This window comes from Ambystoma mexicanum, chromosome 4p, assembly GCF_040938575.1.
Source record: "Ambystoma mexicanum isolate Mex_15411 chromosome 4p, UKY_AmexF1_1, whole genome shotgun sequence".
NCBI lineage: Eukaryota > Metazoa > Chordata > Amphibia > Caudata > Ambystomatidae > Ambystoma > Ambystoma mexicanum.
This window is the reverse complement of record NC_090927.1, coordinates 1,236,391,179-1,236,414,420: the sequence shown is the minus strand read 5'-3', so window position 1 is coordinate 1,236,414,420 and position 23,242 is coordinate 1,236,391,179. Positions and strand designations below refer to the sequence as shown.

General features: G+C 45.9%; 1 protein-coding gene across 1 annotated transcript in view; it reads left to right on the top strand.

The window, feature by feature from the left end:
* Positions 1-1,779: 1,779 nt before the first annotated feature.
* The window catches only part of FAM89A (family with sequence similarity 89 member A), a 38,818-nt gene continuing 17,355 nt past the window's right edge, over positions 1,780-23,242 (top strand). The window contains exon 1 of the mRNA XM_069606901.1: positions 1,780-2,412. Coding sequence (XP_069463002.1) covers positions 2,155-2,412 — 258 coding nt within the window. The 5' untranslated portion in view covers positions 1,780-2,154. The remainder of the gene's footprint in view (positions 2,413-23,242) is intronic.

Genomic DNA, 23,242 nt, shown 5'->3' with positions numbered 1-23,242 from the left:
TATTATGCCTGAATGTGCCCCTCTGCCCCTGCTTACATGCCCGTGCCCTTTAGCTCCATATGTTTCTTATTCTGCGTCAAAACCAAGACACCACCCCTGCTGGCCTCTCCAGGATTTACTGCCCAGAAGCACAAAAAGCAAAACAGCTAGATTATGAGATGTGTCAGGTGCTTTATACTCTGGGTTATGAGGGGCGGTGCTAAATGGTGAAAAAAGATATTTTAGAAAAGTGTCCTGTTGCAAAGCGGAGCGCCTACATAGAATAAGTGCTATGAAGTGGAAGTAATGTTGGTAATACCTACAATAGCTGATGGATACGGATGTGAACGCCTTGGCAATAGCTATCACCACATAAAGAGAGCTATCACATATCACATCTGGTAGAGAGATTCCCAGACCCCCCTTTGTTTTGAATAAATTAACTTTGGGTTTCACCCTAAGTTAACAGGGCGATCCAGACGTGGACCCCTTGCTCACTGTTCTTAGAGAGGCAACAGTTTCACCTCACTGATGATGCCCAACAAGGCTGAAACACGTGTATGGGGTTATTGATTGTACTCTTGTTCAGAGGAGAATTGCCTAGCATTTCGGGCGCTGGACTGCCCCTGGGCAGGACAAAGGCTGATATGCAGGGAAATTTCTTCTCTGTGAAAGGGACAGTGAGCTAAAGACTTGGTAGAGTCTCTCCCAGGGGTTATTCACCCAAGAACAAGTCATTGGGCTGTGTTCGTGCTGGTAGAGAGATTCCCAGACCCCCCTTTGTTTTGAATAAATTAACTTTGGGTTTCACCCTAAGTTAACAGGGCGATCCAGACGTGGACCCCTTGCTCACTGTTCTTAGAGAGGCAACAGTTTCACCTCACTGATGATGCCCAACAAGGCTGTAACGTGTATTGGGTTACTGATGGTACTCTTGTTCAGAGGAGAATTGCCTAGCATTTCGGCGCTGGACTGCCCCTGGGCAGGACAAAGGCTGATAGGCAGGGAAATTTCTTCTCTGTGAAAGGGACAGTGAGCTAAAGACTTGGTAGAGTTTCTCCCAGGGGTTATTCACCCAAGAGCAAGTCATTGGACTGTGTTCGTGCTGGTAGAGAGATTCCCAGACCCCCCTTTGTTTTGAACACATTTGCCATAGCCATACAGCAGAAGGCCATCCACTCCTGTTTTTGCTTGGAATTCTGGAACTTGTAGTTTTCCTGAATTTCAAATGGGAAAGAAAAACTACAATTCCCAGAATCCAAAGGGAAACAAGCAAAGCTAGGTGACTTTCTCTGGCATGACCATGAGAAACGTGAGAGCTCTGCATAAAACATTTTCACTATACAAAGAGAAAAAATGCGTTTGAAAATGCTTGTTTTTGAACTAAGAGTGTGTGCGACTGGGTGGGATGAAATGTTATTTTTATGCTGAACAGCTAATCATTCTTTGTTTCAGATATTTTTAATTTTGAAAACACGTTCAGATACTCCCATGGGAAATGAGTAAACACACTTCTCCCCACGCGCTCCCTAATCCCGTTTTATGGTAGCTGCGCTGTGTACTTGTGAGGAAAATAGGTGGTTATAAATAGCACCAGACAGGCTTCACCTGCATTAAGAACTGAGTCCACCCCTTAGTGATTATGGAGACAGTCATGGACGCAATTCCAACAAATTGCAAGGAGGTTCCTCCCCGCGGCGTGAAATTCCAAAAGGAGAGTGAGGGCAGCTATAGGTCACGGTGCCTGTCTGTCAAGCGAATTGCGTGCAGGTTTCAAATGACCTCCTCCGAGGCCGAGAGGCGGGTTATTATTTCATGCCCCTCCCACACAGACACATCACCAAACACCAGCACACACACCGGGAAGGCGAAAAAGTTGATTCAGGAAAATACCGCGGCCTTAGGCAGAGAGGGAGGAGGAGGAGAGGGAACCAGGAATAGGAGGATCAGCCGCCGGCGGTTTCCTCTCTCTCTCTCGCTGCCGCCCTTATAAGGCTGAGCGTGGGCTCGAGCTGTGTGGTGTGGCTGGGACGTGTTGTTGCTCTGTGGTGCACGCACTGGTCCTGTTATCCGGCAGTCCTCGCGCGCCAGTGCATTGGGAATTTCGGGTAAGAAGCAGTTCCTGTGAAACTACTAGAGGTAGTAGGAGACTCCTCGAGGAATTAGGAGAGTGCCATGAGCGGTTCCTACCAGGCTTCGGCCGCCCCCGCCGGGGCGCCTCCCATGGACGGGCTCCCCCCGCTGCCAAAAAGCCTCAGCGGGCTGCTGAACTCCAGCGGGGGTTCGGGCTGGCGGGACTTGGAGCGCGTGTACGCCCAGAAATCCCGCATCCAAGACGAGCTGAGCCGCGGGGGACCGGCCGGGGGAAGCGGCCAGATGCTGCCCAAGCCCCCCAACCTGGACGCGGCATTGGCGCTGCTCAGGAAGGAGATGGTAAGTGGACTCGTGCACGGTGGGGGTGACTGGGCACTATCGTGTGATTTCTCACGTTGCGTTTCATTTTCTCCCAAACCCATTGGGTACCGGTAGTACACCTACGCACTTACTGTTCGCGGTGTTTATAAGTTTGCTCTATTAAAACAACTTTATGCAGTGTGCAACTTTTAAAAACGGATTTTAGGTAACGTAAAATGGTCTGCAGTGCGTGCAAATACGTGTATCGCCCCCCGGCACCTGTTATGCCTTTGTTTTCTGGGATGCAGGTGACGAGCAAGAGTGACGCTGCGCCTGCTACAGATACTTTGTATTCCACACACCCCCCCTTGTTTTTTTTTAGCTGTGTTCGTGTAATTCCATTTCGGTAAGGTTTTGTATCGTGTATTATCCCCAAGTTCTGGGATTCTCGGTATGTCTATACTGCGCCCGTCTCGTATGTACCTGTTGCCCCAATGGGGATGTTCCAAACGTCCCATTAAATATTTGATGGCCAGTATGTACGCTCGGTAAGTACGCTAGCTCCATTTAGAGGAACGTGCTGTTTGTTAACCATTGACTCTTCATTAATGTCTCGTGGACTCTGGTGACTCGGTCTAATGAGTATTCGTGTACACCCATTATACACACAACACGATCTGTCCACTCGCCCTGTTTGGGCTGTTCGAATGCCTGCTCCAGTGGTCACGAGGCAGCCAGTTAAACGTTCTGTGAACCTTGAGCTCTAAGCTCTTCTAACTCCCTCAGGGTCAGTCGTTTTTCAAGGAAACGAGCTGGGGGTAGATCTGTCTTCGACTGGGGCCTGCCTGCACTCTAAAACTTGATCCATCTCCGGTTCTGGAAGCACCGGAAGACCTTCCTCTTTTCTTCTGCTGCCTTTGCTCCCCCTCTCTCCCCTGCTGATCTGTTCTTTCTTGGCACTGGGCACCTGCCACCCTCTGCCTCTGTGTGCAGGTACCTGCTCACCCTGCCACCCTTCTGCACTGCCTTCTGGCCACCCCTTGTACTGGGGTCTGTATCTGTACCCCATACAGCCCAGCCACCCCTGTTTTTTTTTCATCCTGCACTTATCAGACCTACCCTGTCTGCTACCTTAAACCTAGCACGTGTACATTTTTGGCTGCACTACCACTATTGCCTTTATATCTGTTTCTTCCAGTGGTCGAAGTGTACGAAAATAAGTAGTGGAACTATGTTCCCTACTGGCCTGCACCGCTCCTCACAGACCTCATCGCTGCACCCCCTCCCATGCACAATAAAACCCCCCAAAAACATGTGCCTGCTCTTTAAGGAAACGCCCCGTGCAGTCAAGTTTCAACTTCTTCCTACACTTCTAAACCGCTCGGTTTCTTTTTTAAAATAAAAGTATAGGAACTGTAAAATTGGAGCACCGCTCCCACCCACTTCGACCACTGGTTTCTCCTCTGCTTTGTATTTTTCCTCTCCCATGTACTTGCACGTTCTCAATATCACTTGGCCTAGTAAGATCGCTGTTTTGTTCTCCCTTGCCCGCTCTGAAACACTTGTGTATGAGCGCGATAGAAATAAAATATCAACCACGATAATTTTGTTTTAATCCAAATTGGACATATGGGGGCACGCCCCCTTTGTTTTTGGAGCTGTTGACTTGCCTTTAGATCCTTTGGCAGCAAAGTTATTTTCCACATCCTTGGCATGCCCTCTTCAACGCAGCTTCACAAAAATTAAGTGTTTTTTTTTGTAATGTACAATATTGTCCAGTAGTACAACATTGTCCAGTAGTAACTTACGACTTGGTTATTAAGGCCCATTGGTGGGGCAACTCTTGAAACGCATTTCATACAAATGTCTTCCCGCCAGTGTTGCAGTAGGCCTTACGCCAAAAGGCAAAAAACACTTCTAGGCGCGGCTTTACCTCACCGATATAATCGGCACCAAATACAAGCGCAATATGAATATTCTCGTGCCGGATCCGTTATTTCCTCCCTCCCTCCCTAGTAAATGGGGCTCAATGTATCGGCCGTAGGAGGATGCAGGGCCAAGTCTGCCCAGCCAGGGTTCGATCTTATGTTAGTGCAGCCCAGCTCTTAAGCGACTGCTTTTTATCTGGCCACCTGCCTCGTTCTCATTTACATCCGCTCCCCATGTTGGCAATCATCTCCCTCTACTGGGCCCTGCTTCACAATTAGCAGGTGCATTCTAAAGATCGATTTTTGTGACCTTGCCTGCTTTTTCTGTTTCAAAATCGTAGCCTTCCCACTTCCTTAAACTCATCTGTAATGTTATGTCCATTCCGTCTCGTTCTGACTCATACATAGCCTTAATCCAATGTGTCAAGTCTTGCTTCAACAAAACAATTCAAGTTCCTTAAGATTGGCTATTATACAAGGTTATTCTTTACTGTACTATGTACACGCATTGTTTTCTGCCTTCAATAGACTGGCTTAACAACAAAAAAGCCACTCCTATACGTCATTCTCCACCCTCCCAACTAAGTATGGCCCTGAGTTCCACGTGGTTGTTTAATCATTACACTAAATCACGTCTGCCTATTTTCTCCCTCCCTTGTTAATGGTGGGTGGTGCACATGCACACTTAAGCCACAATATGCGTCACTGGAAAAGTGACCGGATATGAGACACTCCACGGAGCCAACATGCTTTGTGCGCTTCTTTGTATTTGTATTATATTTATATAGCTTCTGTATTAAAGTTGAAGGAAATGGCAGTTTTTAGAAAAGGCAGCTCCTTTATCAAAGCACACCCAGGCAATACTTCAAACCAGTTTCTCGGTCTGGCAAAGTGGTTTGACCCGGGTGAGTATTGATACATGGGGCTGCCTCTTGGGTACTTAAGTTACATAATGGTATGTTCCTGGGCTCCCATAGTTTTGCACTGTTAAGAAGGTGGCTCTTACTGTTGGTGGCTTCTTTTGGATGCCGCGAGCTGTCCATTAGCAAGTCGCCCATAAACTGTGTAACCGCTAGCCCCTTGGGGCATACACTCTATAGTAAATACAGACAAAACATATGCAGAAACCTGTTTTTGTTTTGGCAATAAAAAAGGCTGTGGCTTTTTATTAAACACAATACTAATAAAACATAATGGGGCACCTTGGGCCAGGAAATGGAGACAAGGAGCAGGAACCAGTCTGGCCAAGGTATGTATTAAAGAGGAAAGCTTCTTTACTCTTCTTAGTTAGAGTTAGAAATACAGGAGCATAAGGTTCCTTTTTGGTTCCCCTCTCACACTCACAACCAACATCCTTGGAACCTTGAGCACCCCAGGTTCCACACATGTCCTTGCATCACAAGCACTCATCAGCCCTCCAGATAAGGTGCATAGTAGGCATTTTTACACACAGAAATCTTGTCAATACAGCCAATTTAATCCTTCCTTTCGTACCACTTACACAAGCTATTTATGGCAGCCCCTCCGGAGCCTCCCTTGCAACCCGTGGCGGCCCCTCGCTCTCGGCACCTGACCAGCGAGTGCCCACCTAGCGACTGTCCATCAAGCCGCAAACCTGTGGAATGCTGGCCACACCCCTCTCTGGAGCCTTGGAGCAAGGGGCGCAGAGGCACTGCCACACTGGGTGCGCAGCTGAGGAGCGGCCGGAGGTGGGGGAGTTGGCGAGGCTGAGTGGCTCAGTGTTTTCTTGTGGAGAGGTGTTGAGAGCAAGCCCTGTGGGTAGGAAGGTAAGTCTCTGTAAGTGCTGCTTTACTTTCTCACTATCCTATTGCTGGTCCGGCTCACCCTGTCCCGCCAATAAATTCCCCCCCCCCCGTCCCCGTCCAGCATATTGGTGCTACTACTGGGACATACAGGATGTACTGCAAGTGGGTTAAGGCACAAGCAGATAGACATCTGCGCAGTGAGACGGCTGCCTTGAACCGTCTCTGTGCACACAAGGGTGTTTCAGTAGATGGACCTTAATAGGGATAACACCCCCAGCACAGGGACATTAACTATAAAACTACAAGTGAGAAGTCACCTGTAACCTTGATAATTAGGGTGGAAGTGCTGTTGGGAGGTGGACTACCTTTCTAGAAGGAAGAGGGGCAGTGATAAATGGACAGAAAGGTGGCTTAGAACTGGAAGCCACGCTATACCCCAACAAACCACATAAAACTGCTATATAAAAAGACACTGGGGAGTGGAGAATCATGTGAAGGAAGTAACTTCCCAGAAATTAATCACTGTGGAAATGAAGACCCGTGGGAAAAGAAGTCCGACCTTAACTAAAGCTGGACCTGCTGAAGCCCCGAAGGGGGAAAAAAAAATCAGTGTGCCCCATTTCTATGCCCCCCTTAAACATGAAAAAAGATATTAAATCTTTTTTTGCCCTTTAAAGAAGAGCAGTCAAAACTACAGGAGATGGCACTTCCTAGTACTGGGGAGATCGATCAAGACTCACTTATTTCCATCGATCACAATGGCTCTCTACTAAAATGATGTAAAGAGGCCAGAAGAAACTCTTTAATGCCAGGAGAACAAGTATCCATGAACTTATTGTCATCTAATCTATCAGCCACCCCTGACCTGGAACAATTTGACGTCTGCTGAAACAGTCACGGAAGAGTCAGATGACGAAGAGGCCACCATGGCGTGTGAAGATCTGACGGGGGAAATGATTGCATAAGAGAAGAGGCTCAACCCACCCCCACCCCCCCTTCCTGACTGGCCTAGGGTAATTGAGGCACTGGAATATAGGCTAGAAGCCCTGTTCCAACTATGTGCAAAAAATGGCAACAGAGCAAAAAACGGAGGACATGGCAGAAATCTTCCACCTACTAAGAAGCTGGAAGGTCCTGACATAGGCGGGAGGGATTAAGCAGGTGTCTGCTTTCTCCCCCCTACCCCCCTCTGTAATTTCTACCTCATCTCCCAGACACCTATACCTAGCCGCATACAAGGTTTTTGTAGTGGCAGAGTTGGATAGCGGGATGTTAGAAGACCTATGTGCGGAAATATCGATCATATATGCACCGACTCCCCTTTCGAAGGATTACACCAATAGCAGGCCCAGGAAAACGCAGAAAAAGACCCCAGAGAATGGAGGTAAAGCTCCCACTCCCAGCGAAAAACCTATAAAAAGGCGACGAACAAGCCCCAAGGCAAAGAGCCTAGACAAATATAATTAACCGGCCCATTGGACGGCTGGATTCGCAATCCACAAATTACCCCCCCACCCTCCAGAGAAAACGCCTATTAGGGTGAAAAGGGGGGGTGAAGGTCCCATACAGCAGGTGGAGACGCCTGACCAGGGGTCCCAAAAGAAAGTTGCTTGATGCAAATGCAAAAAAAAGCCAGCATACCACAAGCTGAGGGAATTTGAAGCTGATGGCACAGAATTATTCCCCAGCCGTTGGGGTAGGTACACCAGAAATCGAACCCCCTGAGCCAAGCGCCACCTGGGAAGGGAAAATGAACCAGCTTAAAGCAATAATTTCACTTAAAGAGAATAAAATAAAAGATCCTCTCTGGTGTAAGGACCTACTACATTGAAGCTGGTGGAAAGAAATCCCACTGCAAAACAGTCCATTCCTGAATGGGAAGTGGTTGGAACTCCTCCACATGGTTCCTTGCCTGGCACTGATATCCACCAATGACTTTGCAAACATCGAGCTCCCAGAGATAGATTCTGCTGACAACTGGGTGATAATGTCATGTACTTCATCAATGGTGGTGGATAGGATATGCAAAAACATGAGGCACTAAATCAACTGGGATTCGAAACTCTGGTCGTCTTCCCGGCCTAGCGCCAACTAAACACAAACGTGCCACAAGAAACCCATTGATAAATGGCCACCGGCCATTGACTGGAGGGCAAATGGGGAGGAGATCCCGCCCGCAGTAGAGTGACAAAAGAAACCACAAGGTCTCATCCAATGAATGACCCTGGCATCATGGAACTCTAGAGGCCCATGGGTCCTTAAGAGATTTTGAGACACTGATGCTATTGAACAAAATGTCCTGCTTCTGTTTGTAAGAAACTTGGCTCTGTGAGCCTTGGGTAATGGATGGCTACATAATACATGGCTTGGCTGCCCGGCCGAGTTTAGGATGACCAAAAGGGGGCCTTTGCATAGGAGCACCTAGAGGAATATCTGGAAGGACCCAGAAATTATAATTTTCTAGCCGCCACCATAATTAATCCCAACAAGAGCACCTCCCATCCTGGTGGCTACATTTTACGATGCTCATGGAGGGGCCATGACCTCGGAGATAAAAGCCACACTGGTCCCAACCCTGCGAGCATGGTTAACCACTAATAAAAACGGTCTAGTGGTAATCGCCGGAGATTTCAAACTTGATTGAGGACCCACGGGAAAGATTATTCCCCCGGGGCAAGCAGAAGGGCACCCCTAGCCACAGACTGAAGGCCTTTCAGAGAGTTAACAATGGCCGAATTTGATCTATTGCTTATTCATACAGAGAACAGTGTAAAAGACACGACATGAACCAATGGCATAATTGCTACCAGGATTGATTGTTTATAAAAACAAAAAAAAAGAGTTCGACCGTGGTGGAATTGATGGATACTAAGGCCAGCGTCCATGCAATGGTTGCAACATCACGATTATACCTGCAGACCCAAAACAAATGAGGGCGAGTGTCAACCCAGGGGGAAACTGTGTACGTTGGTCCCGAAAGACCACACTTGGATATAATACACTATTAAGGTATGACCTGAAGAACAGAGAAGGGGAGCAAGCACAAGATATTATTACCGAAATAGACGCCCAGGGTGAAACAGCCTGCACACCCAAGAAAGGGGCCCATCAGAAAATATGAGGAACTGGTCAGTACTTTTATCTTGCTATAGCCAATAAAAAGAAAGAAAAGCTTTTTGTCATCAAAAAGCTGGAGGAAAAGTTGAGTCCGCCCTACGGCTCTGTTAAAAACTGTAAGGAACAACTACAACTCAGAGCTCTGTAATCGGAGAATCCCTGGAGGGTGGAAATACCTGAACAAATGACTCAAAGAAATTCTGGCACTGGATAGGGAAAGCCCAGCAAACCACAGGTGCACAAAAAGAAACAGTAACTTTAACTGAAGCCAGCTGGATAGAGTTCATCAAAGATTCCTTTGATGGCCCAGAAGGGCCAGACCTGATACCTTTTTAAAGCAACAAAACTCAATGTGAGCTTGTGAACAGACCTAATGGCAATAATCAAGAAATTAAAACCCTTAAGTGCCACAGGCCCAGACGGTTTAAACAATATGATCCTGAAAAGCGACCCGGAGCTATGGGCCAATGTCCTAAGACAACTGTTTACACAGATCTGTCAATCCGGGGTGATCCCGGACACATGGAAAGAGGCCATCCTAATTCCAGTGTTCAAAAAAAGGTGACCAGGAAAGGCCCAAAAATTATCGCCTTCTAGATATCCGACTTTGATGCCAAACCTGGGATGGCACTGTACGCATGTTTTGTGGACTACACGGCCGCGTTTGACATCGTAGACCGGGCCAAATTATGGTCCATGCTTGAAGATAGAGATAGAGCCTTCCCTGCTATATTTCATAAAAGCCCTCTATGGGGACACAACAGTGAGAATCGGGTTGTCCCAGGAAGGGGCCCTTTCTGAAAGTATCCCTACCCAAAGGTGGCTGAAACAAGGATGTGCACTGGCCCCTTTATTTTTCTATCTATACCTTTCCATGCTGGCGAGAAGACTGGGGGCAGCCCATAACACCCGACCTCAATATGGCAATAAGGGATTGACGTGCATCGAACATGCAACGATGTAGTGATTCTTGATAGAACCAAAGTCGGGCTACAAAATTCTGACTTTATATTCGTTCTCACAAGAATTGTCCCTCAAGCCCAGTAAAACTAAGATCATGATACTTGGGGAATTCTATCGCTGTCGGGAAGAACAAAAACTGGTGGCTTGAAGGAGAAAGAATTGATACCATCAGTAGCTAGCGATACCTGGGAATCAACATTACAACTAAATCCGTGGCAACCTCAATCTTGAGTCGGCAATGAAAAAAAGCTTGGTGGAAATGGTTGGCTCTAAAGAAAACCATCGACCGACAAGGTGCTAGGAATATAGAAGCTAAACTCCTAGCCTAATAATCATCTACGCCTTAGAAGCTTTCCCTTGGAAATGGGTTGCGCCTATTGAGAAGCTGGAAGGAAAGATCTTGCGCTCGATGTTGAGCCTCCCCCGTGCAGGCCATTAGACTGAAGTTGGGCCTTGCATCCATAGGCATGCGCTGGTCACTGGCCTTGTGTCACTTCTGGGCCAAGATAAAGTTAAACTTAACGGGGCCAGACAGTCTATTGGCGCTTGCCACCCAACGCGCAAGGAGATAAGAATCCAGCAAATGGTTCAGCGAGCTTGAGGCTAGCACAAGCCTTGGTTGGACTATAATCTGGCCAAAATTCCTGAAAAGGCTCGGTCCTACGATGTAGATTCTGCATCCATGACCCACCTTGGTACCCTGAGCAAATTCAGAGAATACGCCAAACAGTCCTTTGACGGAAGCAACCCGTGTCTTTACCTAACCAGGAAGCGATATCCAAGAATGACCAGGTTCATTCTGTCATTAAGACTACAAACTCAAGTACTAGAAAACACGGGCGCTGGAGGGGCATTCCCTGAGAACAAAGGAGGTGTAGACTATGAAGACATCTCGAGACTAGGACACCCCCTAACTCAATGCGAAGAACTGGAGGCAAAATACAAACTACCGTATGATCACTGCAACCATAACCTAGACCAGTTCTAGAGTGAGCTGTTTACTGCCAAGTCGTCTGTCTTCAACCACGTGGCGTGCCACGCATGTGAGTTAATTGCCAAAAAACTAGCCTTAACAGAGGAAGAAAACAGTGACTCGAAGAGCGAGGCACTTGGAAAAACCCACGCATTAAAATCTATTTTAATTTTAAATTTAAAACGTGATAACAAAATTGATATTTGATCCTTTTATGTAAGTGTGAAAAAGATGCTAGTCATCTACTAACACTATAAAGGAATAAAAAAAAAGCAAGACTAGAGAAGGGCAGGCCAATAGCATACGAGTTGGTGCAAGAAAGATAATCCAAAGGAGATGGAAAAAAAGACAAATCCAGAGGGATGAGAGGAAGAGTTCTATCAACAGATACAGTGAGATATAGGAGGGAAACGGCAACAATAGAAGGCAGAGATGGGAGTGATAGAGAAAACGGACAGCAAAATGTGGCATCGCACCCCTTAAAGGTGAAAGGCAGAGCGTCAAAGTGAGTGACGGGGCAAACAGAAGTAGCATAGGAGAAATGGAGCAAAACCATGGGAGTGGCTGTCAAGCAGGTAGTGCCAGGCAGCAACAGTAGGGAGTGATGCTGCTAGAGTGAGGGACTTGGTTTATGAATCACCCAATAGCAGATGAAGCTGGGTAATATCTACACGGTTCTTGTTTTCCACAGGTGCAGTATGTTAGAAACACTTTGCAATACAGCTGTTTTGTCATTTATGTTTTCAAACAAAGTTTTAATTTTATGCACAAATTTGCTAGTTGACACTTTTTACACTCTTGCGGGAGGAAAATCATTTTTACTCTGACATTGGGTTTACTCATTCTAAAAATTGGCAGTAAAATACCCTCCCCTCAAAATCCTATCTGGAGCACTTCTCATCATACATGGACACCTAAGCTACAACACATCTCCTTTCTTAAAAATGTCTCATCAAAATGCCAGAATTCCAGTAATTTGGCAGGAAACGTTGAAACCTCGGTAAAATCTTGAATCCATGAATAGTCCCTTGCCTAATCCCACAGCGCAAACTTTTAAAATGCAGTCCTTGAGTTCCATTTGAGGTTTGCCACCTTAATGTTGGCATGCCTCGTTGTTACTGCAAACGATCTCTAATTCAATTTGTTTTAATTGAAAGCAATGTCCATGTTGGCATGTAACTAATGGTGTATTTCAGTTGAGATTTTCAGATGGAACCAATAGGCAGCGTTGGTCTTCAGCCTCTCTACCGCGCTCTTTGTTTTTAGAACCGCCCACAAGGTTAAACTGAAGAATTGGCAGGGGTTCTTTTCGCAGACTACTTGGCATGTAAACACTTGTCCAGCTGGGCGTGTGCGGCTTTGGGGTACCATTTTTCAGATTCCTTAGCAGTCTGAATTCTCTTCACCATAAACAGCTGTTTCCCAGGCCGCCTGTTGCCTGTCTGACTCGTGCAAAAAAAAGCGATAGCTTTTGAGGGTTTTGCCCTTTTTGACAATTGGGAAAGCGATGGCGCAATATCTGACATTCGAGTTTTCTCACTCCGACCTGTAAAATAAACCTATGCAAACACCAGAGAACCGATGAGACTGGTTCACTGAGCCGGGATGATGGTTCTAAACTGTCAGGGCCTACGGGTTTGCCACTCCCTCTGTGGTCTGAAGATGTACGTTTTAACTGGTATTTATGAATGAGTTAAGACACTGCATGTGTATTTACCGTAGAAACAAATCTACTTTTGGAAATTACGTGTAACCTACTTTATTTTTCACACGCAGGACGTTGTTCGTTTGTACAATTTAGGCGACCTTCGAGCACTCTAACACAAATTAATTGTGCACGAATGGAGATCTATCGGGCAGAGAGTAGGTAGATCTGTTTTTGTGCCAGCCCTTTAATTTAGGGTGGTCTTGTAGAGAAGGATGCTAAGCCGTCTGTCTGGTTTGCGCTGCTGCTGCCGGGGAGAGTGGAGCTGCTGTGGTGCCATTGCCACTGATTTCTGGCCCAGAGATCGCGCTTTCCCTGCCCCAGGCCAGAGGCAGTCCTGTGGAAACCACCCTGAGGCCAGCTAAATGGAGAGGGGTGCTTCACCTCCAAAATATTAGGCGATGGGAGCCCTTACCCTAAATCGAGACACATGTTACCTACACTCCCTAATGCAATTCCCCTCTACACTCCCTAATGCAATTCCCCTCTAAAGTCCTGACTTGAATTTTTCAAAAAATATCTGCTCTGTCAGCCCATCCTTATTTAGAGAGACCACAGAGGGTCCCCTAGGGTGAGACTGGTGGAACAGAGCCCTGCCCTACAGTTGGTAGCACTCGCACAAGCATGGGACCAGAGGATGACATCGGTGGGTGGTCCCACCCCCTAGGCAGCCTCAGGCAGGCCCCCCACTTCTCCAACTCATGCCAGTGTACACAATCCCTCTATCCTGTCTACTTAACTCTAGAATCTACACATACATCATTCCCCCACGACATTTAACCTACACAATACATAAACATATACAATTCTGCAACCTAGGGGTGACTGCTGCAATCAACTACCCCTTCTCAGTACCTTCATGGGTGCTGTGATGGGGAGGGTTCTGCCCTAGACAACAGTAAGGGCCCCACCCCCCTCATTTCCTTTTCTTCGGTGGTCCCATACAAGCGGGTACACTATCTCTGCACGTGCCCTGCACCAAAAAGTCTCGACACAGCCTCCATCCCTGGGTGAGCTTGTGGTCCCATAGCTTGGGTGGGCCACCCAAGTCACCTATGCGATGCAATGTCCTCTTCACACGGCATCCCCATTTCCCTGGGGAGGCTGCCATTGACACTGCTGCAGTGCACTCGTGACCCTCCCTCCCCACCCCCCCTCTGCATTGCGTTGTTGGTAGTGCTCCAAATAAGATATTGAAGTAGGAGTATTTCACTTTGATTTTTTAAATTGGGAGTAACATTATTTTTAGGGAGTTGTCCCATTCCCAGTGGGAATATTTGATATGAGAGTAAACATGTTTCAACTGTAAATCTGGTTTTTGCGCTCATTGTTTCTTTGCATCTGGTTATTCATGCACATTAAAAGGTGCATGTTTACCTCTTCATATCAGGCAGTAATAGTTCTTGCCCTATGCGCTACAGGTCAAAATATGTCCATGGAGCTAACTATATGGTCGAAAGCGGGGCGCACACGCTCCATGAGCGTGTCCATCATGGTTTATTTTTTTTTATTTTTTATTTTGGTGGGAGTATTCCTATTTTTTTTTATTTTTATTGGCATAAAATGCCTTTAAAAAAAATGAGTAAATATTACACTACAGTTTATTCACTCTTCTCTCCTTAAATGGCCAGGTAGCTCTCGTCTTTTGACACCTTAACATCATAAGTTTGCAAGTCGCATTCGATCCTTTGCCAGTTGAGAGCCTCTTTAATGCGATCTCACAGGTTTGCCCTTGTTTTAGGTGTTATATCAGTAGTTTTTTCAACAGGCTCAGAAAGCGAATTAACGGGTAGTTCAGATGTTTCTCCCGGCTGTCAAACGGGGCTTGCCACCAGTCGTCCGCACTTGGCGTTTGAAATTTCGTTAGATGGGGCCCTAATGTCAGTGTTCTCTCCCGATGTAGTCTTTTGCAATGGAGTCAGATGTTTTAAAGTTTCTTCCTTCTGATTGCAAAATCTACAGGCTGCATTAAGTTCTTCTGTTTTGCGTTGCTCTCTAGACCACTCTCTTGTTTTAAATGCGTTTAGTCTGAAGTGTAGAAACAAGGCTCTGCTGCCATTGTCTGGGAACAGATCGATATAAGGCTGTAGGGTGTTTAGATTTCTTGCTTCACACGGCACCTCCTTCACTAAGTTGTTAGCTGATCTTAAGTTCCCAGTCACGATCCAGTCCAATCGCCAGACCTTAATTTTTGCAGCGTCCGGATTGTCGTGTAGGGTTTTTAGGTCGATGTCATAAAAAGCCAAAATTTCCTCGCAGCGTTTATACATCGATAGTAGACAGTTGGGATTTCCTTTGCTAGGATTTTGTAGTATTTCAAATTGCAAGGCCACTTTCTTCATGGTCATCTTTCTGAAGAGGCTCAACAGGTTCCAACTAACTCGTGCATTAATTGATATTAAGTTTAGCTTGTATCTGATACATGCAGTTGATGTACCCTTTGGTAGTTGCAAAACTCTTACCCAGAAGATGTTTTCTAGGGTAGACCAGACATCCGCGGAGCATCCGAGAGCATTTTCTGCGCCAAAGATCAGAGCCGGCACTACCTTTTGGCAGTAAAAGTTCCTTACCGGTTTTATTGAAAATTTTCCGTATTTCTTGTGTAATACGCTAGCTTGGCATGCAAATTGCCGGCATTTGGTTTTGGCTACCTGTTCCCATTGACTGTCGTTCAGGCTTGAATTGATTTGCATGCCTAAGTATCTTGTGTTTGTTGTGTTGTTTAGCCACTCTTTTCCCAAGTGCCATTTAGGTTTTTTGTGCTTTGTTGTTTTCAAGTTTTGCAGTGTTAGCACCTCACACTTTTTTTTTGTTGATTTGTAAGCCATTAGCTCTCACATATAGGTCTACTGCATCGATCTTTCGCTGTAGGCCTATAGGTGTTACATCTAGCAATATTAGGTCATCGGCATATAGCATCCAGCTTAGTGGGGCTCCGTGTATTTTTGGAGAGAAGGAGCGTGCGCTGTCAATTGCTCCTCCAATGTCCGATAAAAAATAAGTTGAATATTATAGCAGCCAGAGGGCAACCCTGTTTAACCCCGCAAAAGGTGTTTATCGCTTTGGACAGGGTGCCTTTTTGATCCAGGCGGATTTTGATGCTTGTGCCAGTGTGGAGCTCTTTGATGGCCGCTATCAGATCTTCCGGACATTCCCACGTCTTCATTTTCTCCCATAGTAGCTCTCTATCTATGCTGTCGAAGGCATGTGAGAAGTCTATCAGTGCGAGGTACACCTGAGTTCTTGTTCTTATGGCTTCCATTTTGAGGAGGTTGATTAAGAGGAGATTCAAGGAGCAGCCTACACCCTTGACAAAGCCAGTCTGACGTGGGTCCAGATGTTTTGAATCAGCTGCCCATTTCACAAGTTGTTGTTGTAAGAGTCGCGTACACTTTGCCTAACACATCTAGCAGCGCAATGGGTCGGTAGTTTGTTGGGTCAGATCGATTCCCTTTCTTAAAAATTGGAATGATTATTACGCATTTCCATGAATCCGGGCTTTTGCAATTAGCTACTATTCTTTTGAACATCGTGTGGCATAGCTCTGCCCACAGCTCTCGATTTTCTTTGATTGTGTGGTTTGTTAGACGGTCCGGGCCTGGTGCTCTAGAGGAGCTAGCTCTTTTTATTATCTCCTCAATGTCGTTTTTATCAAATTCTAACTTCCATTTTTCTAAGGTAGATGATGGTGTCTCTACTGCGGTTGTTCTTTTACTGTATAGCTTCGAGAAATGTTGTATCCACTCAGCTTCAGTAATTGCGTTTGTCAGTAATGCCATTTGCGGGGCTCCTTCGTTGTTGATTATCTTCCAGAAAGCAGAGGAGTTTTTGTTTAGCAGTTTTTCCATGATTAGTTCTGAATCGTTCTGCATCATATCTGCTTTGTGTGATCGTAGCCAGTTTTTGTACTTTTGTTTGCAATTTCTTTTTGCAGTTAAGTAACTATTGGAGTCAGTTTTCGGTAGATGTCTTATTTGCGCTCTTAATTCTTTCTTTTTCTCAGCTCTAGATCAAATTTATGTCTTGCAGCAAAGCCACGAGCTTTGGATCCTTGATGTTTTTCTTTGAAGTCGTCTAAGAGATGGATATATTCAGTCTCCTTTTGCTCCTCTACATATGTGGTTAGTATGTTTTTAACTCTGTTTTCTTTAATTTCAATCTGACCCTGTTGGATTCAATCATTACCGGGAATTTCCATGTTATGGGTTTGGCTCCATAGGCTGTGATGCATGACAGAATGACTAAGTCATGATCACTATTGGTCATAGGGTGCACCATGAGTGATATTGCATGTTGATGTAATTTCTCACTGACATAAAAGTAGTCAAGCGTCGATCGTTGGGTGCCTCTAGACCAGGTTGGTTGAGGTGGGCTATCACCTGCTAAGTTTCCGTTCATCAGCATGAGGTTTCTTAGCTCCATATCTGTCGCCCATTGACTGGCGATATGTGTTTTGTTGGGATTTTTTGGATTCGATTCGTTTGCTGTTGGGCAGTTCATATTCAAGTCTCCACAGATCACAGTATCAGCGCCAACGTCTGCTTCTATGACAGTTGTAACTTGATCTATATATCCATTGCCACTTATAATCTTGTGGTTCCAGTATAGATTCAGGATGTGGATTTTCTTGTTTCCTACGTTGCTTTGTGCAATTGTCGTTGCCTGAATGTATGGAGTCACGTTTTCAGTGTTGAGGATTTGATATCCAGAGCTTTTTTTGACCATGGTAATAAGGCCTGCCATGGGCCTACCCGTCAGTTGTTTGATGGCTGGATTGAATGCGATCTCGTATTCTCCAGAGATGGGGCATTTGTCCAGCCACGTTTCTTGAAGGCACACGACATCCAACCCTGGAAAGCAGCTCTCTTGATATAGATTCACAAATCCTCTGGTGTTCCAAGAGCCAAACTTGACTGTCGGGGGCAAGTTTTCTAGTTGGCATTAGCTTTGATTTGTTTTATTCAGGGCTTTTGCAAGCCACCTCCAGTTATCCGATGATTCGTTTTTGTTATTTTCCAGTTCCACTGTGCAGATTTTCTTGTTGAAAGCTTGGGTGCCAGCGACTGTGATTTGGATTTGTTCCACCGAGTCGTTTTGGACGTATTCCGCTTTTCTTAGGCCACAGTCACTGTTGATGCACTGATTTCTATTGTGTTGGCCAACCTCTTGCGTTTTCTCCGGGCTCTTCGCTTCGTTACTTTTCTTCCAGAAGGATGAGACTAGCATTTTTAGTAGTTTTTATTAGGGTGGCTTTTGTGGTTATCTTCGTTGGTTAGTTCCAGAATTTCGAATCCAAGCGACATCAGCTCTGGCGTTGCACCCAAGATACTGTTGGTTATCATTTTTGATTTCAGATGTAGTAGTACGAGGTCATCTTGGCCTTCCTGTGGGAATTCCACTGTTTTGATGTCATACGATTGTATCGTTCTCAGACGCGGGACGCAGTGGAGTAGTCGTAGAACATTATTACGGTTCATGATCACGTCGTCTTGACTTTCTAATCTTTCAATCTTTATTTTATAGGTGGATATGGAAGTTTTATTGCCTAGCTGTTCATTTTGGTCAGGTGCACTTCCTTTATATTCGCCAGGCGCTTGTTTTATTTCGGGAGCTTTGATCGCCGAAGGTCCTTTCCAATAGCACTTGTTTGGTGCAAATTTTCGAACATCAGCATAAGGCTCTCGATTTTCGTTCCTGCATTCTGGTTCGGGCAGGCTTTTGAGTACTTTTGTCTTTTGACAATCGCTATCCTAGTTTTTCTTGAGCAACATTTCCCGTCTTTCTGTCAGAGTGAGGAAGATAGAACTAGCCTCCACCGGTGGGGCTTTTTCACTGTTTGCAATCTTGGGGATCATTGTACAAGTTCTTTGTAGCATTGTAACATGTGAAGACGACAATGTAGGTGTTGATTTTTGTTCTGTATTCCTATTTACCGTGTCTCGTGAAGGATCATTATGACTTGAAGGTGACCCAATTGAAATCTTAGGGTCAATTGGCTCCAATTCGTCAGTGTCCTCGTAAGTTGACATATTTATCAGCTCGTTAATTTGTTCAGCTTCCTTATCAGATTCCTTGCTTTTTTGATTTGTAAGCTCGCCTGTTACCTCCTTTTCCGTGCTCTTTTTATTCAGGGTTGTATCCACGGATTTTATGTTCTGGTTTACAGTTACATTTACTGTTTTTATGTTACGTAAGAACTTTCTGGAGTTGTTTCCACGTCGAGTTCTTAGTGCATTTATTTTTTTTGTTTTTTTAATTTGAGGTTGCTTTCTAGTTTGGTTTAGATGTGCCCAGTGATCTGATAAGTGTTTTGCTTGAAGATCGCAAAGATGCCATTATTTCTTTCAGTTTCAGTGTCAAGATGCCCAGAGGCGCAATCTTGCAGTCTGGCACATTTCTCGATGTCAGTTGAGGTAGTTGGTGTTTGTGGATCGAGGGAGGCTGGATTCAGTGTCGATCTTGTTTTATCTAAGATTGTTTGAAAGCAAGGCTTGTTAAGTTGATCCTGTGGGTGCATGTTAGATGGAATAACTTTTATTGCATTATCATGTACTTCAGGATTTCTTGTCTCCTCTGATCTTGCGTCATCTTTGGTTAGATCTATAGGTGGAGGCAGGGGGCTAGTCACCCCTTGGCTTTCAATTGTTGTGCTCTCGAATAGTTGCAATGGAGAAACTCGTTTATTCAAATTGGGCTCCAGGTTGGTGCTCGCCTGAGGACTTGTTTTGTTCATACAAGTCAGCTCTTGAGAATCCGGGCGGATACTAATGCGTTCATCATTGGCAGACTCGTTGGAATTTTCCTTGTTTTTAAGAGGTTGAGTGCTTCTTTAGCGATTTCTGCCAGTAACTTTTTTTTCCGATCCGTTAGTTTTCCTTTGGTTCAGAAGAGTATTCAAGTAAGCCTCAATTCTTTAGTTGGAGTCTTGTTGCACTTGGTTTGTTAATGTAATTTCCATGTCCAGACCTACCAGTTTTGAATTGATCATTGCGACTAGTGTGGACAGATCTCGGAGGTTCCCATCTACTTGCTCATATAGTTTTAGAAACGGAGCTATAGATATTGCAAGAGAGGACATTACAAGCGGTTGAATCTTTCATTATGCAACTGACTATTTCAGAAGAGAACTCCTCATACTTATTTCGTGGGGGTTGGTGCGTTCGAGGTTTGGGGCACCTTGATTTGTTGTACTGTGACTGAGTAAGAAGAGTCAGACGATGACAAAGGGGGGGTGGGTGATTGTCTCATCTCTGGGAGACCTCCATGCCTAGATGAGGGTGTTGATGGTCTCATTAAAGTTTGTGAAGGGATTTTTGTGCCTTTTCTCTGAACACGGTAGGGTAGGAGATGGGCTGTGGTCGATGCGCCTACGTTTCCCAAGGGCGTTTTTCCATTGTGATAGGGGCGGAGCTCCCAAGGTCTCCTTCATTACATCTACAATATTACAATATCTTCAATGGCCTCGGTGACACTGGGCTCGTGGATCGAAGTGACCAGTCTGTCTTTTGCTGTGGCGCCTCGTACTTTTATTTATTAGTGTGATGTCGTTTAGTATCTTGTTAACGACCTCCAATGAGTTTCTCCTGTTGGATCCCGTAGCAATAGGCTCATTGATGCGAAGGGTCTCGATTGTGTCGTGATGTGCTTGGTGGAAGACTTCATCGTCATTTGGAGCACCGACCCAATCGTCCATAAGTCCCGTTTTTTTGCTTTAAATGCAGATGCGCTTCTCCATTTGCCGGTAGGCTCTTCGAGGAGGTTGTGGAGGAGTCATGTCTATTTATGTATGGACTTTCCTTCGTCGCTTCCATCTCAGTGACCTGTGGTAAGATGCCACATTCGTCGTGGATCGAGACCTGGCTCCAGTCGATTTGTATAGGTAATTTACGAGGAGAACCATTCGTGCCTGACTCGGCGTCACAGATACCGTTGCTCAGGGGCACGCTTGAGGGATCACTTTCTGGGGCTCCTTTTGTGTTAGTGAGAGCGAGACCTAACGCCGCTGGGCAGCTTGCTATCCGGTTTTGACCCGTGTTCTGCAGACTTATAGTATGTCGCTGGTTATTGGTCATATCATCAGGAATTTTCAGTAGTTCTTTTCTTATTTGTGTCTGATCTAAGTCTTGGTCTAGATCTTGTCTATTTTCGGGGTCAGATGCTGATGATCGGTTTGTCTCCCCCGTGCAGTCACCGTCAGTCTGACTTGCATTCGGGTTTGCAATAGGGCTTGGTCGACTGCCGCCGTAGGGGTTTACATGAGGTAGCCAGCGAGTTCCATCTTCGTAACTGTGATCTTGTGTGTGGATGCGTCAAGCTTTCCGCGTGTATGCGGCCAGCAGACAGCGTTTTAGTCGGTACTGTTGGGTCTGCATTAAGTTTTTCAATATGGCCTTGTGTATCAGCCATTCTCTTTTTGGTGTGAGTGCTCGAGACTCTACAGATGTGTGGTTAGCTCAGCTCAGAATTAGTGTTCTCTGAACTGTGGGGGATTAGGGATCAAAGGGGACAGGCCCCCCCGCAGACTCCCAGCAGCACCCCACCCAGATGGTAGACTATTTGGATCTGGCATTGTACGCTTTTTGAATGGCGTTCAGGAATAGATGGAATCGAATATCTACTAAGGGTGCGGGGTTAGCTCACCTTGTTTGTCCGATGCAGTGAGTTCAGCCGGTCTCCGATCGCAGCTCTGGGTATGATCACCCAGATGTTGTTTATCCGTCAATCTGCTAACATTATCTTGTGCACCTCCAGCGCCAAACAGCCGCACAACAGCCAGCGCCCTTTACCCCGCCGGGCTTATCGCCGCAAGGTTGGATTGGGTTGTGTTTTATGGCGAGAAAAAGGTCACGTGACTGTTCACGTGACAGCCACGGTGCTCCGCCTCCTCCTGGAAGCGAGCGTGTGACTTAGCGCAAGTTGTTGTTCACTCCCAGCGCAGGGCAGCAGGACACAGCAGCAGGCAAGAAATGCGTTAGTTTTTTATCCAAAAGTTGCAAAGCACGCGCCGCTCGCCTGGATTGGGCTGTGTTTTATGGCGAGAAAAGTCACGTGACAGCCACGGTGCTCCGCCTCCTCCTGGAAGCAAGCGTGTGACTTAGCGCGAGTTGTTGTTCACTCCCAGCGTAGGGCAGCAGGACACAGCAGCAGGCAAGAAATGCGTTCGTTTTTTATCCAAAAGTTGCAAAGGGAATATTTGATATGAGAGTAAACATGTTTCAACTGTAAATCTGGTTTTTGCGCTCATTGTTTCTTTGCATCTGGTTATTCATGCACATTAAAAGGTGCATGTTTACCTCTTCATATCAGGCAGTAATAGTTCTTGCCCTATGCGCTACAGGTCAAAATATGTCCATGGAGCTAACTATATGGTCGAAAGCGGGGCGCACACGCTCCATGAGCGTGTCCATCATGGTTTATTTTTTTTTATTTTGGTGGGAGTATTCCTATTTTAGGGAGTAAAAGTGACAGCCCTTATCTGCAGGGCTGCTTTTTGGGAAACGGACCATGGGGGTGGGGGCAGCTTCTCCTCACCCAGACTGTTTGCTGTGGCAGCCCAGGATTTCACTGGCTCCTTTACATACGAGTAGCCCGGACGGGCGGAGTGGGCTTCACCACTCAACTCCTGGGCTGTCTGGCATGCACTGCCCGGTAATGGGGTGACGCTCGGGGTTGTCTGGTTCGGACAACTCCCCAAACATGGCTTGGACTGGGCAGCTATTCATGCAACATTGTGCATGCTGTTTGTGGGCCTTTTCTATGGTGGGCCCCTCTTGTCTGACTCGGAGTGGCCTGGCAGCCCTGCTGTCCTGTGGGTACACATGCTGCTCTAGGCACACAGCCTTGCATACGTTTCGTCAGGGACTGCGAGAGGGCCACTCTCGGCTGCTGCCCCACCAGTTCTTCTCTCTTGCTCTTACCCTCGGCGTTATCTATTTCCTTTTTTTAAACTTGTAGAATCTTTGTTCATCTGTTTGCTTGTCTTATTAGTTCAATAAACACACCACACTTAAAAATAACCCTTTCTGTTTTATCTCTAGTTTCCCTGGGGGGCAGGTGGGGCATGTAACCCTATCCAGACCAGACCTATTTGTGAGGAAGGCTGGCATGTATCTTTTTTTTTTAATTTTTTTTTTAACTGGTGTGGACCACAGCAAAACCGTCTTGGGACATTATGACAGAAAACTGGTGATTAGCCTTTGAACATCAGTTCTCATATATGTGGTATCTTATAAGCGCAAGTTCTAATACACAGGCTTGGGAGGGAAAGCAAACTCTATGCTAATGTCAATAGCCATTATTTCTTGCATTGCTACATCTTGCATTAATAACAAATAGAGATGAAACCAGAGGTTTGAGCATGAGCAGTCGGGCAAGTGCCTGACAGCAAAAATGAATATCATTAGGAAAGCACCAATTT